This window comes from Bos taurus, chromosome 22, assembly GCF_002263795.3.
Source record: "Bos taurus isolate L1 Dominette 01449 registration number 42190680 breed Hereford chromosome 22, ARS-UCD2.0, whole genome shotgun sequence".
Lineage (NCBI taxonomy): Eukaryota > Metazoa > Chordata > Mammalia > Artiodactyla > Bovidae > Bos > Bos taurus.
In genome coordinates, this window is record NC_037349.1 from 48059323 (window position 1) to 48076807 (window position 17485).

General features: G+C 55.4%; 1 protein-coding gene across 2 annotated transcripts; it reads left to right on the top strand.

Moving 5' to 3' along the window:
* Positions 1-266: 266 nt before the first annotated feature.
* ITIH4 (inter-alpha-trypsin inhibitor heavy chain 4) lies at positions 267-15258 on the top strand. Of its 2 annotated transcripts, NM_001015590.3 has the most exon segments (23): positions 267-376; positions 1520-1686; positions 3726-3830; positions 3975-4137; positions 4274-4384; positions 4868-4996; positions 5662-5778; positions 6037-6205; positions 6314-6439; positions 6624-6805; positions 6904-7089; positions 8726-8865; positions 9077-9231; positions 9507-9533; positions 9798-9848; positions 10285-10401; positions 11260-11337; positions 11534-11560; positions 11646-11762; positions 12554-12728; positions 14272-14426; positions 14561-14657; positions 15045-15258. In NM_001015590.3, coding segments are annotated over 23 exon segments (2751 nt in total). In that variant the 5' UTR covers positions 267-289; the 3' UTR covers positions 15115-15258.
* The last annotated feature ends 2227 nt before the right edge of the window (positions 15259-17485 follow it).

Sequence of the window (17485 nt, forward strand, 5' to 3'; positions counted from 1 at the left end):
TTTTGGTGGGATTACTGGTATGAGGGGTGGTGGTGCCTTGCTTAGATTCTGGACCTTTCAGAAGGGGCGCCTGTACTCAACTCCCACCCAAGCCTGCTCCTGGGTTCCCATCCCCAGCCAAGGTCCACAGGACATTTGCAGCTTGCCTGCTTATCTTGAGGTCCCTGTGGTGTTTGGCTTTGCAGATCCCAGTTTCCCAGAACCTGCCCCCGCAGGGGCGGGGCGGCGAGCAAGTTACTAATTCCGCACTTCGCTGTCTCACATTCAGAAGCGACCGGCCAGAGCCAGAATGAAGACCCCAGCCCCGGGCCGCATCCACAGCATCGTGCTGGTCCTGCTCTCGCTGGCTGTCCTCCAGACCAGCAAGGCCCAAAAGGTAACATCTGTGGGGGCCTGTGTGTGTGCACCCTAGTGAATGGGGCAAATGAGTGAAGGCGAGGAGAGTCTTGGTCTGTGTGAGCATGGGTCAGTGTGTGTACAGAGAAGGGGTGCTGCCCTAAGGGGTCTATGGAGAATCCCCCATTTCCTGGGAGGGGTGATCCTGTTATTTCCCAGTTCCCAGGGAGGAACTACAGCCTAGCAAGTTGCCCTAGAAGGGTGGGTAAGAATGCGCCTCAGGAGCCCAGCTTACCCCTCCTGTCAGCCTGACCTCGCGGAAGTTATTGATGCTTTCTGTGTCTCTTTCTCCTCCTCTGTAGAACAGTAGCAGAACAAGGTTATAGTAATAGAACTATTCAGAGGTTTGTGGTGAAGAGGAAACCTTTAGTATTACGAAGTGCTGAGTACAGGGTCTGGCACCAGGCAGACACTCACTCACGTGTAAACAAGGCACTCAGCCTGCCGTGCACCTCTGTGCTGAACACAAGTATGCCATGTGCAAGCAGGCAAAAGCCGTGTAGGCTCTGCCTGTGTACACATACCCTTCCTTGGAGACCGCACACCTGGGGCAAAATACACATGCTTGGGGGAGTGCCCCATGGGATGGATGGAGCAACAAGGGCAGCCCCATGGCTGTGGAGAAAAGGACAGAGCAGAAGATGCTCAGCCTTAGAGATGGACCTTCCCTACCTCCAAGTCTCCCAGCTCCCGCAGGCCCCTGCGAGGAGGCTGGTGAGCACTGTTTTCCCAGTCACCGGACTTGGGCACTGCCCTTCTACTGGGCAGGGCTAAGATGGCATGGAAGCTGCTGCCACTCAACTCTGCCTCAAGGATAAGTCCCTCCCAGACACAGTGGGGCTCAGGCTCCACCCCCAACCCCTTGCCTGCTTTTTCTCCAAGGAGCACTGTGGCCCCCACTAGACAAGACAGACCGGTCCCTGCCCAGTAGGGTCTCTGCACTATTGGGTGGGGAATGAAACACACAGCGGCCTCTGATTTGAGATCAAAGTTCACAATGCTGCATGTGATTCTTCTTGGTCTGAGGCTCGGTTGGGGTTGTGGGCCAGGGCTTGGTGTGGGACCAAGGTCAAGACCCACTCTTGAAGAGCATTAAACAGTCCCACCCTTTCCTCCTTCACAGGTCCAGAATGACATTGACATCTACAGCCTCACTGTGGACTCTAAGGTCTCCTCCCGATTTGCCCACACAGTCATCACCAGCCGGGTGGTCAACAAGGCTGATGCCGTGCGGGAGGCCACCTTCCAGATGGAGCTGCCCAAGAAAGCGTTCATCACCAACTTCTCCATGTAGGTGCCCTCCTGCACTCTTCCTGGTCTCCCCTCCCCAACCCAGCAGTCTGACGCCATGGCCCCTGTGTTCTCTTCCTGATATGAGATGTGCCAGGATATAAGCCTGAGGTGTGTGTGTTCCACCTGTAGGCAATACAGAGGCCAGAGGCTTCCAGGAACTTCATGCATTCTCAGAGACCCTTCCTTGCCTCCATCCTTTTATCCCTTCCTCCTTCCCATTCTACCTTCCTCATTCCACCCCTCTACCCATTCCTACCTCTTTCCCTCCATCTATCCCTCTCTCCCTTCATCCCTCCCTCCATTGGTCCCTCCCGCCTTCTGTCTCTCCATCTATTCATCCATCTGTTTTCCCTGAATTCTTCCCAGGTGCCAGATGGAGAACCACAGCCTCTTTATGTCTTTGCCTTTGAGAAGTATAGACTTAGGGCATCCTGAGGCCAAGCCCAGACAGAAGGGAATCACCAAAAGGCAGATTCCAACCCAGAACACAGAAAACTTCTTAACTTCTTAAGCCCCTACAATGAAGCAATGCCTCAGGGAGGGCGATCACTTCCTTGTCACAGAAGTTCTGACCCAGGCTGGTCCAGCTGCCCCATAGTGGGATACTGCAAAGGATGGTTCTTCTCTGAGCCAGAAGCTGTGTTGAGAGGCCCCTGGGGTTTCCGTAAGCTGGTGACTCTGTAAGCTGGTGATGATCGTCACTTTGTCCTCTACTTTCCTCCCCCACCCTTCCCAACTGAGTTTTGCAATGTTTGCTAAATGCCAGAGAACTCTCTGTCTCTGGCCCTGCAGGAGAGGCAGTGATTAAGAACAGGCCAGAGAGGGGCTGATCCTAGAAACTCAGGGAGGGTGATGGGCGGGGCAGAGAGCTAGCGTCTCAGGCAGAGTCCCCATTGCACCCTGGGACCTCTGAACACCTGCGATGGGGGCAGGGTCCTTATGGTTGGTTCCTTAGCTCTCTGCCCAGCCCCCTCCATCAGCCCTTCTTTTCCTAACCAGGAGCAGGCCTATGCGGCCCAACTTGCAGTGTAAGCTTCACAGGCTGCACCCCACTTCCCACGTGGGTGCTGTGGCTGGCAAGCTGCAAGGTTCCAGGCCCATTTCATCTTCTGAAGGCCCAGGACATGCACCCCTTTCTGGGCCCAGCTCCTGTGGCTGCATGAGATAGGGAAGCAGGGGGCAGGGCAGGGTGCCTTGCTCCCCAACCTGGCTAGGAGCCCCATTTGGGCATCTGGAAGGAGGAGCCCTGCAGCCCAGCACCAGCCCCACTGTAGCCCAGGGTTAAATTGTGACCAGGAAGGTGCGGAGGAGGGACACTGGTCCCGACATCCTGGCTGTCCCCTCCCACCTGGAGACTCTTACACTTTCACACCACCCCCCGGATGGAGCAGACTTACGTTTGCCTGCCGCTTCTCTCTCTATCCCTCAAATGGCCACTAGGATTGTTTCTACCCATCAAGGAGCCCCATCCCCTAGTCATCCAAAACCTTTCCCAGGAGCCAGCCTCTCTTCAGTGTGGCCTGTCCTTTGTTGGTGAAAAGGGGCAGCCGTGGAGAGAGGGGTCAGAGCCTTCAGCCCTGTGTCTCCACTGGCCTGGGAGCCAGCATCTCCCTCCTCAGCCTGCCGCACCCAGCTGGACACAAGGCTGAGTGAAATGAGGCTCAGAGCTCTCGCTGGTGGCTGATTGGTTCCTCTGGAGACAGTCTGTAGGGTGGAAGGGGCAACTGGAACGTGGAGCCATACAGGAAGGGAGGAGAGAGGCCAGGTGCTTGCTCAGCCCTGCCTCCTCCTTCATCCCAGTAGTTCAGGAAAAGGCATGTCAGCCAACACAGCGCATAGCTCAGGGTAGATGGAGGTCTGCTGAGCCCCGAGCACCCCGGGGCCCCAAACAGAGCTGTGTCCGCAGTAGGTGTGTAAGAGACGCGTGGGCTCAGGTAAAGATAGGAGTCACTCTGGGCATGGAAAGTCCCAGAGAAGGTGGGATTGCAGTGGGCCTCACCCGCCAGGCTCTCACAACTCACTCCCTCCTGCCCCAGGGTCATCGATGGTGTGACCTACCCAGGTAACATCAAGGAGAAGGCTGCAGCGCAGGAGCAGTACAGTGCAGCTGTGGCCAGGGGCGAGAGTGCTGGCCTTGTCAGGTGAGTCCAAGGGGGGGAAGATCCCTCTGGGGGTGGGGTCAAGGCTGCCCCCGCCTTCAGCTGTTGAGCGTTGCTCCCCCTCCAAGGGCCATACCCACCCCAACCCCAAGTCTGAGGGGCACATCTGATGCCCTCTTCCCCCAGGGCCACCGGGAGAAAGACAGAGCAGTTCCAGGTGTCCGTTAGTGTGGCTCCTGCTGCCAAGGTCACCTTCGAGCTGGTGTATGAAGAGCTGCTGGCCCGTCATCTGGGAGCGTACGAGCTGCTGCTGAAAGTCCGGCCCCAGCAGCTGGTCAAACACCTGCAGGTACATGGCACCACTTTCTCCTAGAAGGCTTCCTTGATGACCTCACTCTGCCGAGGGCGGACCCAGCTTCCCCCTCTACCCCGTGAGGGCCAGCCCTGGCTCCCAGCAGACCCAGTAACCCACTTCTTGCTTCTAGATGGACATTCACATCTTCGAGCCTCAGGGCATCAGCTTTCTGGAGACAGAGAGCACCTTCATGACCAATAAACTGGCAGAGGCCCTCACCACCTCACAGAACAAGACCAAGGTGGGCCTGCTAGGGTCTGCGGGTGAGGGTTCCCAGGGGCCTGTCTTGAGGCTAGACTTCCAGAGAGCGGAACCACTGATCAGAATCTCTGAGCTTGAGGGACTTGTGAGGTTCCTATGTCCGTGCTGTCATTTGGCAGACAGGGAGGGCAAGGCCCAGGGATGGATGGTGGGTCCTGGTTTGAACCCTGAGCTCAGGAGAGAAGACTTATGTGAGGGTCCCCAGACCAGGTAGGGAGGAGGGGCTGGCTGGACCGCACACATCCTGGGCCCAGCCTCTGCTTGCACAAAGACGGGAGCAGGAGATTCACTCACACCCGCTCCCCTATATGGAGGTCATCTGGCCGACAGCTCAGCCTGAGACAAAGTCTCCTGAAACTTGACCCAAGACTGCCTCCTGGAATTCTCTCTTCAGATAGGGATAAGGGGTGTTGTTAATACCACCTTGCTGCTCCTTCCAACTTCAGCCAGGTCATTTTTCCAGGCTCACGTCCGATTCAAGCCAACACTGTCACAGCAACAAAAGTATCCGGAGAAGCAGGACACGGTCCTAGATGGCAGCTTCATTGTCCGCTATGATGTGGACCGGCCCCTTTCCGGGGGTTCCATTCAGGTATGTGGGCTCCAGGCAAGAGCTGAGCCACCAAAAAGTCCATTCACCCTCAAGGACCTGAGCCTGGGTGTTGTTGAAGAAAAGACAGAATAACCACCCTGGTTATCAGTGTGCCCCAGGTATTGCACAGAGAGAACACAGGCAGTTTGGTTGTGTTGTCGCTGAAACTGTTCCCTTCCAGAGGGGGAGAAAAGTTCATCTCTGCTGAAGAGATATTGGATGGGGTTTCCCTTGTTGCCCTGGCTGCCAGGAGGCTCACAGTTCACTTTTATGCTCAATCGCAGTAGCTTCTTTCACATAAGTTTCTGGCCACATTGTGCTTCCCTTTTACCTTTTTGATGGGCCTTGTTTTTGGAGTCTTCACTTCTTTGATGGATCTCAGGTATACTATGTCTGAACCTTTTAGTATAAGCTGCTTCAAATAATTAAATAGGTAAAGTAAGGGTAGAGTTCTGGCGAGCCAGGTCTAAGCAGGGAAGCCTTTGTAAGGGAGGCACTGGATCAAGCCAAGCAATATGGCGAGAATCTGGGGAGGCTCATGGTGGAATAGGGCCGGAAGGAGCTGGAATAAAGAGTGCAGCAGAACCTCAGGGTTGGGGGTGAGGAGGCTGGTTGGGGGCAGAGCTGCAGCTCTTACACCTGGCTGTGTCTCACTCTGGTCACAGATTGAGAATGGCTACTTTGTGCACTACTTTGCCCCTGATAGCCTGTCCACAATACCCAAGAATGTGATCTTTGTCATCGACAAGAGCGGCTCCATGATGGGCAGGAAAATAAAGCAGGTAGGTCCCGTGGGCCAGGCAGGAGTTCTGAAAACTCGCAGACGTCTAACACCATCAGCTCTGGTCCAGCAGGCCAACCAGACGTGCCCTCCCTCTTCCTAGGTAGGGGGCTCCCATGGATTGAGGTTGGTCTTGCCGCTAGAACATTCCCCACGTCCTCATTCCAGCTGTGAGCCTTAAGGTGCAGTCTAAGGGCACAGGAGCCACCAGGGAGGCCCCACTGAGACACCCACCTTGTGTCCCCTTGCCCTGACCCAGACCCGGGAAGCCCTCATCAAGATCCTGGATGACCTCAGTCCCCATGACCAGTTCGACCTCATCAGCTTCAGTTCGGAAGCAACCACGTGGAAACCTTTGCTAGTGCCAGCCTCGACTGAGAACGTGAATGAGGCCAAGAGCTACGCCACTGGCATCCAGGCCCAGGGAGGTGAGTGCTTGTGCAGCCCTGCGTGGTGGACACTTCTGGGGCGCCCTGCGTGGTGGACACTTCTGGGGCGCCCTGCTGGGAGCCCCGCTGAGGGTGTGTGCCCCACAGGGACCAATATAAATGATGCGATGCTGATGGCCGTGCAGCTGCTGGAGAAAGCCAACCAGGAGGAGCTGCTGCCTGAAGGGAGCATCACCCTCATCATCCTCCTCACTGATGGCGACCCCACTGTAGGTGAGGCACTGCCAGCACCCCCCTGGTGCACTGCCCAGAAGGAGAAGCTGGGTTTCAGCCTGGCGTGCTGTGGAACCTGGGGCAGGGAGAAGGGTCTTTTAGGCCTCTTTGGCTCTGAGATTCCAGAAATATCCATTGAGCCAATCACCGTTTTCTCACCCCTTTCCGAAACCACTGGGTCCAGGGGAGACCAACCCTTTGAACATCCAGAAGAACGTGCGGAAAGCTATAAATGGCCAGCATAGTCTCTTCTGCCTGGGCTTTGGCTTCGATGTCAGCTACGCCTTCCTGGAGAAGATGGCACTAGAGAACGGCGGCCTGGCCCGGCGCATCTATGAGGACTCAGACTCCGCCCTGCAGCTGCAGGTGCCCACACACCCTGACTGGGCTGTGTGAGCAAGGGATGGTACAGCCAGGTGGGCAGACCCCAGCCCGGCCCTCATGAAACCCTCCCTGCCCTGCAGGACTTCTACCAGGAGGTGGCCAACCCACTGATGACGTCAGTGGCTTTTGAGTACCCGAGCAATGCTGTGGAGTCGGTCACGCAGGACACCTTCCGGGTGTTCTTCAAGGGCTCCGAGTTGGTAGTGGCTGGGAAGCTCCGGGAGCAGAGCCCTGATGTGCTCTTAGCCCAAATCCGGGGGCAGCTGGTAAGTGTGGCTGGCCATTCTGGAGGGGAAGGGCAGCTGGGGCGGGCAGTCAGAGGGGCTGGCCTCAAACCCCAGCCCTGCCAGGCTCCAGCCCATTGACCTTGAGCAAGTTACAGAGTGCCCTCTGCCATCTGTGGGTGACGCAGCCCCACCGTGTTGGCTCCCCGTGGAGATTATCAAGATGATGTAATTTTCCGAGGGCGCCTGTGCAGCGCTGGCACGTGGTAGGCACGTAACGGTCAACCAGTACAGCTGCTGCTGTTGCTCCTGAGGGCACCAGCTGCTTGACATCCCCTCTTGTCCTCACCCAAGCAGTCAGGCAGGGAGGGCTGCTCCCATTTCACAGATTAGCAGTCTGACCTCCAGGCAGAGCAGCCACTTTGCCGCAGGTCCCGCTACTGCCAGGTCAAGAGCCCAGCCCACCAGGTGGTGTCCTGTCCCTGCACAGCCTTCCCTGCCTCTCATTCCACAAAGAGAACCACAGCAGCTCTCCAGGCCCTGGGGGTACTGCCCTCATGAGAGAGAGAGCACGGGTACATTGTCACACGAGCAAGGAGCTGCGGGCTGGGTAAACTTGGGGAGTCAGGGAAGCAGCGCTGGAAGCCCCAGCTTGGCCTGGGGATCAGGGAGGGCTTCTGAGGGAGGCTCAGCTGAGACTGAGGGGTAAGTGGAAGGTGGAAGAGGTCAGATGTTGGAAGGACAGAGGAATATTTCATGATTTTGTGGCAGGCAGTCAGCATGTGTGGGGAGAAGAGCAGGTGGGCAAGGCAAGTGGGCATGGGGGTGCCCAGGGCCTTGTCTCAGAAGTAGCCAAGTGTCGGGATAGGCAGAGCACATCCTATGGCGAGCCTGCCCAGCTTCACACCCAGCTCTGGCACCTCGCAGAGTTGAGACCTGGAGCATGGCACTAAACCTCGCTGTGCCTCAGTTTCCTGCTTTGTAGCCATGAAAATAAGTCAACCTCACCCACCTCATAAGGCTGCGTTGGAGATTAAGGTTTTGCCCTGTGTAAACACTCCCTGTGTGTCAGCTGCTCATATTGTCCTGGAGTCCAGGAGTTCTTAAAGTGCAGAACCCAAGGTGACTTAGTGTATTTCACAAACAAACATGTCTTTCTTTTAGTAGTTATGTAGTTAACGTGTTGTGAAAAATAGCTCGAACACCAGACCTAAGGTTTCACAGGTCTTGTTGCTTGGGGCAAGAGTGTTAGTCTATTTAAAATTCATCCAAGGGACTTCCCTGGCAGTCTAGTGGTTAGGACTCCATGCTGTCACTACCAAGGGCCTGGATTCAATCCCTGGTCGAGGAACTAAGATCTCACATGCCACGTGGCACAGCCAAAAACAGAAAAAAATAGCTGTATGTGTGGAGAGGGCAAAAAATTCAGGCAGCTCCTGGTTCTGCGCCCATTGTTTTGCACCTGGAATAGTCTTCTCCATGTTTTCTCCACCTCCTTATCATCCTTGGAGGCTCCAGGACTGAGCCTCTCACACCCCTAAGCATCCTCCGTACCCTCTGCTCTACTTGCAACCAACGCCACCCCAACCAGGTTTCTTGTGGCGGGCTGGGCAGCACCAGGCCAGGTGCTGGCATCACGCCCTCACTGCTCCTGCCCTCCCTGGGCCCCTCTTTACAGCACAGGGAGAACATCACCTATATGATGATGTCCCATGTGGCCGAGCAGGAGGAGATGTTCCGGAGCCCCAAGTACATCTTCCACAGCTTCATAGAGAGACTCTGGGCATACCTGACCATCCAGCAACTGCTCGAGCAAATGTGGGTGAAGGCATCCTCCAGGGCCCACTGGGGTGGCCATCCACGGCCTCAGCATCTCCCCAGGCTCTTCACTGGCAGGGCTGGCACAGCTGGCACAGGCATCTCCTGGGCAGGGAGACTTGAGGTGGTGGTAACCCCAGAAGGGTCTGGGAGGGAGGGAGACTCTGGGCAGCTGGGGGCTTGCTGAGCCACTGGCCTCCTCTACCTGCAGGGTCTCTGCGTTAGATGCTGAGAAGCAGGCTCTTGAGGCCCGCGCACTGAGCTTGTCACTCAGCTACAGCTTTGTCACCCCCCTCACGTCCATGGTGATCACCAAACCTGAAGGTCAAGAACAGTCTCAGGTTGCTGAGAAGCCTGTGGAGGATGGTGGGTGTGGCAGCAGAGTTCTGACCCAGCATTCTCCCCAGCCCCTCCCCAACGTCCCAACCAAGACTCCCAGAAAACTCATCCCTATTTCATTGATGAGGAAACTGAGGCTGGGCCTCCTGACCCCCTCCCGCCCCCCACCCCCCGCCGCCGCACGTTCACTGTACCCTGTATAGCGCTGGGGTTGGGAAACAAAGTTAAATAGAAATACTTCAGATGTATCCAAACCACCCTGATGGTGTGTCTCTCTTTCTCCCTCTTTTTGTCTTATTCAGAAAGCAGAGGCAGCAGAGTCTACTTAGGTAAGAGCCTAATGCCCTCTAAGGCTGGCCCTGGTGACTCTTGGTTGACACAGGGCCTATGGTTCGGCGACCATATGGCGACTAGCCAGCGCCTCTCCCACCCAGCCCTCCTCAGGAGGGGTGTCGTCTGCCCAAGCACGCTGGTGCACTCAGTTACCTGTTCATTCAGATATTGGCTGTCACTCAGGCCCTAGAGACACAGAGACACTGGGGGTCCCAGAAACATGCATTCAAGAAGCAAACTCAAGTTTCTCTGATTTCCAGGGCCCATGAGGTTTGGTCATTCTGTGGGGGACAGAACATCCAGGAAACCAGGTAGCAAAAGAGGAGAGGGTAGAGGAAGGGGATACTGACAGAACCTTTACCCTGGCTACAGGCTGGGCTCTGCCCTGGCTGTGGATAAGGGGAGTGACTTACTAGACTCGCCTAGCCAGTAGCAGGGCTGGGACTCAAATCCAGTTGTGTCTGATTAGGAGGCAGCAGTGCAGACCCTGTCTTTGTCTTTTCTAAAAGAAGAGGCTGGAGAGGAAAAGATAGTTTGAGGGGCACTACCAGAGCGGGGAAGGAGGGCCAATATTCCAGCAGGGAGAAGTTCGAGAAGGGCCCTTTGTTCCAACCCAGAGTGATAGGGGAGGGGAGGGGACCCACCTGCCCCCTCCATGTCCCTCTTCTGGGGTTAGTCCCAGCGCCTAGGCTGTGGGGACCCATGACTCTGCTTGAGAAAACACTGCTTGTGTGAACTTTGCCAAAGGTGGAGGTTTGAAATTGTTAAACGGCACTCCATTATTCGGACCACCTGGACCTCCTGCTGCTGCTTCTCCATTCCACCGTATGACCTCGAGATTGGTGCTACCAGAGCTGATGTCACGTAAGCCACTTTCTGACCCTCTGAGGGCCAAGTTTCCTCAAGATGAACCTGCCCATAGTGTTGGATGAAATAAATCACCAAGCCCAGGGCTAAGCAGAGACCAGGGAGGTTTGCTGTAAGGTATGACATTAATTGGGCTTCCCAGGTAGCTCAGCTGGTAAAAAAATCTGCCTGCAATGCAGGAGACCCCGGTTTGATTCCTGGGTTGGGAAGATCCCCTGGAGAAGGGATAGACTACTCACTCCAGTAATCTTGGGTTTCCCTAGTGGCCCAGATGGCAAAGAATCCACCTGCAATGCGGGAGACCTGGGTTTAATCCCTGAGTTGGGAAGATGCCCTTGAGGAAGGCATGGCACCCCACTCCAGTATTCTTGCCTGGAGAATCCCCATGGACAGAGGAGCCTGGCGGGCTACAGTCCAGAGGGTCACAAAGAGTCGGATGCCACTAAGTGACTAGCACAGCACAGCACATGACATTAAATAGCATGTCCTTTATTTTTACTGAATTGAATTTGTTACACTCTGGAGGCTGGCTCACTAGAGATGGAACATTCTAGAAAAGGAAGGTTTCCTCCATTCCCAAAGCCAAGAGTAGTCCCTTGAGCTGTTTTCTGATCTCCAAACCTAGACTCAGACACAGCTGCAGGGCCAGGCTGGACCCCATCTCCTCAGTTTTTTCCCTGACAGCATGCTGCTCTTCTGGTTGGAAAAATCTCTTTGCAAAGGTAGTTCTAGACTGAGTGTGTGTTTGTGGCAGGGTTCGTGGAGTTGGAGCTTGGTGGGTGGCAGGTAGGAGTGACGGCTGGAGGGCTTGCCGTTTGCTTCGAATCCTGACTGCCTTCTCCCTTTCTGTTCTAGCACTCGCGCCTGCTTCTGCACCGTCACCTACCTCAGGTCCTGGTGGAGCATCTCACGACACGGATTTCAGAATCAAAGGTGCCCCCAGGCTGCAGTAGAGTCTGGCACTATGGCAGAGAGACCTGGAAGGGGAGGGTCCGGGGAGCTGTATGAACCCATAACATAGGTTTCTTGATGGAGAGGGAACCCTGAACATCCATTGGCTTTTCCATTCCTTAACCCTGCCCCTCCCCAGGAAAAGACTGCCTAAACGGAGACTTTTTTTTTATTTCAGGAACAACCCCGACAGCCCTACCCTTCGGTAAGTGCCACCCCGTCTCAGCCTCCCTCCCCATCCTCGCCCCTAGCCAACTTTACCTACCCCCAGAACACACCTGCTGTCTCAGCTCCCGTCCAGGCTCCTTCTGTCATCCTGCCACTGCCTGGGCAGAGCGTGGACCGGCTCTGTGTGGACCTCCGGCGCCCTCAGGAGCTAGTGAACCTGCTCTCGGACCCTGACCAAGGTGAGAGGCACATACCCCGTTATCCACCCAGAGAAATCTGGTCACAGCGCACCCCCCAGCTTCCTACCTCAGAAACTGGGACACCTACCCACAGACTCCCAGGCAGGCGGCGTCCCAGGCAGGCGCTGCCCGAGCTCCAACACGTGCGCTCATACATCTGCCCCATGACCTCTCGCTGGGCACCACTTATGTGGGCCTGAATGACCTACACCCCAAGGTGAGCAGAGGTGGGCTTGCCCCTAGATACTGCCATACTTCAGGGTGAGGAGACACCTGGGCACAGCCTGTAGTCAGCGCCCAAAGTGTAGTGGAGATGAACCCAGGAGAGGAGACGAGCTGTCCGAGGGCCAGGACATAGGGCTGCATGGGGTTGTATGGGGGTGACGGGGCCTTGGCGGAGAAGTGGGGGTCCATGAGGCCAAGAACGGGGTAGGCAGAAGCACAGAGCCCTGAGGGAGGCCAGTGGAACTGGAAAAGGTGTGGAGGAGGGAGGTACACTGGCCAGACCTGCCCTCAAGTCCCCAGAAGGTGGAGCTGATCTGGTCATCTGAAGGTGGCCGTCACTGAAGACTGGGGGGCCCCTCCAAAGCCAGGGGTACCCAAGGGATGAGTGGAAAGATGGTGGGAAGCAGGCCTACAGCATGAGGGGAGGTGGGGAAGGGAACCAGCAGGTGAGTGGGTGAAGAGCAGCCCTGGGGGTTGTAGCCGGGGAGGGGTGGGGGGAACCTCCTGTTCAGGCCAACGCCCAGCTGGAGCCACAGCTTTGACCTCTCTGCTCCTGGCCCTCTCAGGGGTTGAGGTGACTGGCCACTTTGAGACAGCGAAGGCCCGCTTCTCGTGGATTGAGGTGACCTTCGAGAACCCCCAGGTGCAGATCCATGCGTCCCCTGAGCACGTGGTTATGACTCGAAACCGAAGAAACTCTGCATACAAGTGGAAGGAAACGCTGTACTCGGTGATGCCCGGGTGAGCATTAGGCAGTGGCCACTTTCCACTTTTATGGGCTGGGCACGAGTGCTCTGCAGTGAGCCGCACCCACAGGAGGGGCAACGATGTGAGAGTCCTTCACGTCCCCCTCCAGCTCTGGAGGGTGCCAGGGGTTGACCTGGGGACCTGGCTGTGCTCACACCTAACCCGGGTCACTGTTGGGTCCAGGGGACAGCATGGTTTGGAGCTGCTCTGCTGCTAACCCTGAGTGACCATAGGCAGGGTGTTCTACCCCCTCATCCCTAACTAGGGCTAATCGTCTGAGCCCTCAGCCGGAGGGCTGAGGCTCCAGTCTCATGAGAGCATGTGGTCAGAGAGCACTTTGCCCATAGATGGTGCAGTGCCCACTGGGCACACAGGAAGGTGTGCTGTCTACATGATAAGGTAACCATGATGATGAGAGTCTGGACGGCACTGTCCACCAGGGGAGGTTAGGAATGTCACTCTTAGCCTTGGAGCTCTGACAAGGAGACAAGTCCCTCTGACATCAATACCAGGCAGCTAGAGGGTAGCAGAGGTGGATTGCAACTTCTTCTTGTGGGGCTACCTCTCTGTGGAGCCCAGCAGAGCTGTGTCCAGCTCTGGGAGTCATGAGCTGGGGGGAGAGAGTCCAAGGACCCAGGCCCTCTTCAAGCAGTGTCCTCTGGACTCCCTGCCCATGCTGAGTACAGAGAGCCTTGTCCACTCCCTCTCAGTCAGCCCCTCCAGAGAAACTGGTTCCCACTTGGTAAGTGAGTACAGACCTCAGGAATCTGAGGGGCTCCCCTTTAAAAGCTCCCAGTTTCATAAAAGGTCTTAAAGTCTCCTGTTATCTGGTAGATACAGAAAGATCAATAGCATTTCTGTGCCTTGGACAAACACACTAGAAGATGGAATAAAGGATTCCTATCAGTCGTGGTGCTTGAACATTCACATACTTTCATGAGCTCAGAAGATCCACATAAAGAAAAATAGACCATAGCTTTTACATTGAACTGTGTTAACAAGACAGTGTAAGTTTAGGGAGATTCCATTGAAAATAACCTCAGAGTCACAGCACGGGTTTATTCAACATGTAACGTTCCTGCGAAAACAAAAACAGTAATAACTCCAGAGATTATTCTAAGTAAAAAAGGAAGTCATTCCAGAGGGACTTGCCCTTCTAGATCTTAAAACACACAATTAAACACTAATCATCAGAAGAAAGTGGCACTGGCCATAAGATCAAAAGGGACAGAGGAAATGTATTCATGAACCCCTAAGTCACATAAAACTACTTTGGGAGAAATCAATCTAAGAAAGCCAGAGGGAGAGGAACCATTATTTTATGTTATACATAATGCCAGGATAACAGGTGTCAGTGAGTTAGCATTGGTCCCAGGTTCCCAGGTGACTGAGGAAACCGAAGCCCACAAGACCGAGGGCCCTCGCCTGGAAGGCCAAGCTAGGAGATTCTGAGGACAGAAGGGCAGCCCCCACCCGTGGCCACCCCAGGTCCCCGGTGGGCATCTCCAGGATGCTCAGGACACGGCTTTGCCCACAGCCTCAAGGTGACCATGGACAAGGAGGGGCTCCTGTTGCTCAGCAGACCAGACAGAGTGACCATCGGCCTGCTGTTCTGGGACGGCCCTGGAAAGGGGCTCCGGCTTCTCCTGCAGAACACTGACCGCTTCTCCAGCCATGTCAGTGGGACCCTTGGTACGTGGCCCAGGCTTGGGAAACCCTCAGAAGCCGCCTCTGCCTGTGAACAGGAAGTGCCCTCTCCTCGAGAGGGCGTGTTTCCCAGCCTCCCTCTGTCTTTTTCCTTCTCTGACCCACCCTTTGTATCTCAGGCCAGTTTTACCAGGACGTGCTCTGGGGGCCCCTGGACACGGCAGATGACAGCAAGCGAACACTGAAGGTCCAGGGACGTGACTACTCTGCCACCAGGTGACTCAGTACAACTCTCCACTGAGCCCAGCCATGGGTGGGGGCTGGGAGCTAGGCTCTGGGACCCCCACTCCTCTGTCCCTCCCCAGGAACCAGACAGTCAGGTATCAGGTCAGACAAGTCTGACCCAGCTGTCAGTTACCCCACAAAGGATGGTCAACTCAGACCCACAGGAAACACATTAGCCCAGAGGTCACTGGGAAACTCTCCCTGAATTCCTGGACCCTAGGGACCACACATCACTGGGTCCCCTTGGGTGACCTGTGCTGGAGGGAAGTCTCAGAGGCCCCGAGACCCTCCACCCTGCACATTCCTATCCCCAGCTGTCTCCCTTTCTTCCTACCACACCTGACACATGCTGACCATCTGTCTGTCTGTCCATCCCAGAGAGCTCAAGCTGGATTACCAAGAGAGCCCCCCAGGCAAAGAGATTTCCTGCTGGTCTGTGGAGCTGTAGTTCTGGAAGGAGCTACACCCACCACCCCCTGCCGCCGCCCTGTGTGCCGATGGCTGCCACCCAGTGACCACAGGGCCACTCTGGGTCCTGGAACATTGTAGGGAGAGGTATTTGCACTCAATAAAATAAAGAGAGGTGGTGTGAGCCCAGGGAGTGAGCATCTCTGGTTTCATCTGGCCAAACCCCCAAGCATCAAGGTCGTGTCCTAGACACGTAGTGTCGTGTACCATTAGAATCATCCACCGTCAGCCACTCAAAGGCCTGTGGCCAGTAAGGCCCACAGATAGCGTTCAGTCCTATCCCTTCTCTTTACAGGTAGGGAAACTATGATTTAGAGTGATTGGAACCGTTAAAATGTTGCTCTTGCTGGGGCCCTGGAGCCAGAGAACACTCTGGGGAACAGGTTTCATTCTGCTTTTTGGTGACACAGGCCCCATGAAAAGAATAAAAGGCTGACCTGGGCGGAAGTTCATTACAGGCCAGCTCCCGACATTCTCAGCCACCTGTGGGCCCTTTTGCAATAGAATTTGCAGGATACAATTTGGCGTTCACACCTGTGCTCGGAAACAAGCCTGTCTTCTCACTGCCTTGGCAGAGAAGGTGGCAGCGGAAGACCAGGGAGACAGGGTTGAGGCCCTAGTCCCGGGAGGGGCGCAAGGTCTGTTCCCAGGGGCCTGGGCCATTGAGGGGCTTCTGTCTAGGCCTAGGGTTAGACACCCCAAACATCCCACTGGATTCCTGCACAGGCAAAGCGTACTTTCAAAATGTTTATAATTATTTCACCTACTTCTTCCAAAATGACACAAGGCTTACAAATAAAAGGTACATAAAGAGAATAAAACAGAATATATATATATGTGTATGTGTATATATATGAGAATGAACAGGAGAGAAGAGCCAAGAGGAGGAGAGTTGAATCAGAGACACTGATTCAGAAGGGGAAGCTGCAGCAATGGGAAGCTTTGCTTCGAGCTTTCTGGAAGCCAGGACGAAGCAGAGAATGAGTTCATTTTAACTTGCTAAGAGGGAGCAAACCAGATATGGAAAATATTCTTTTCCCAGCTCGAGTTATACAGGGTGTTTTCTGAGTAAGTCTTTATAGGAGGGTAGAAGAGAGGCTGGTGGGAGGAAGGGGTTTCCAGCAGCAGGTTTTCCAACACTCAGGGACACTTTCCTGCGTTGCTGCCTCCCCATCAAGCCTGGTGGCCTGCAGGGGCCTCGGACTGAGTCACTTTGTGAGGATCACTTTCAGAGGCTCTGAGATGAGCTCGGCAAGATCAGGGAATAGCATCAGAGGCTCCATCAGACTCGCTGTGGGCTTGCTCTGACGTACCAGGACAAAACACTGGCCCCTGGGCTGGGCTGTGAATTGGTGCCCCTACAGAGGGGTCCTGGGTGACTTTCTGGCCCAGCCAGCACCTGACAGCCATGCGTTGTGAACCATTGGAAGTAGGTCCATGCCCGTCTTTGTTTTGTTCACCGCGTGCTTTCCAGCACCCACTTGGGCCAAGCCCCGGCAGAGTGCTGCAGGTACCCTGGGCACCTGACAGAGCTGCCACCCAGAGAACAGGCGGGTGCCACAAGGAGCCCAGAGGGAGACAACTTGCCTAACCTGAGGAATAGCCGGGAAGGCTTCCTGGGCATGGCGTGGGTGGGACTGGCTTGGGATTGAGTTTTGAAGAACTAAAAGAAGTTCGCCCAGTGGAAAAGGAGGGCAAGGACGCTAGGCCTAGAGCCAGGACACTGCACTGAGTTCAGCAAGGTGAAGGGAAGCCGTGTTGTGGGGTGAGGTGGAAGGGGATGCTGGCAAGATGGGGAACAGGCCCAGGCCAGTGCCGGCTGCACACACCTCGCCATGGAGTTCTGCTGCTATCCTGAAAGCTCGGGGAGCTATCAAAGGCCATAGGCAGGGACCGACCCAGCCAGAATGACGTGGGACTGGGGAGAAAACAGAGTCTGCCTAGTCCTGGCCTCTGTCAAGAGACCCCCTAATTATGTGTTGGAAGAGGGGGCAGAATTTGGGCTGGGGAAGTCTTCCTGCCTTTCTTCCAACCCCCTGGACTTGGTCATCAGTGGGAGCAGCAGGACAAATATAGGTGTCTCAGGAGGACCAGAAACCACCATGCTGATGCCTCTTTACATGCTCCATCTGGCAGGACCCTTCTTCCCATTTCACAAATGTGAATACTGACCTCAAGATAACTGGTTTAAAGCTGCATGGCTTCTCAGCCAATTTGGGACTGAATGAGTGGTAGGGTCTGCCCACTTCAGGGTGTCCCATTCCAGGTTGGGCCCTTTCTGCCAGCCCAGCCCAGGCCTCTGCTACATTCAGTCTGGAGCTGTGTCTCATGTCACCCTCTCACCAGAGCAG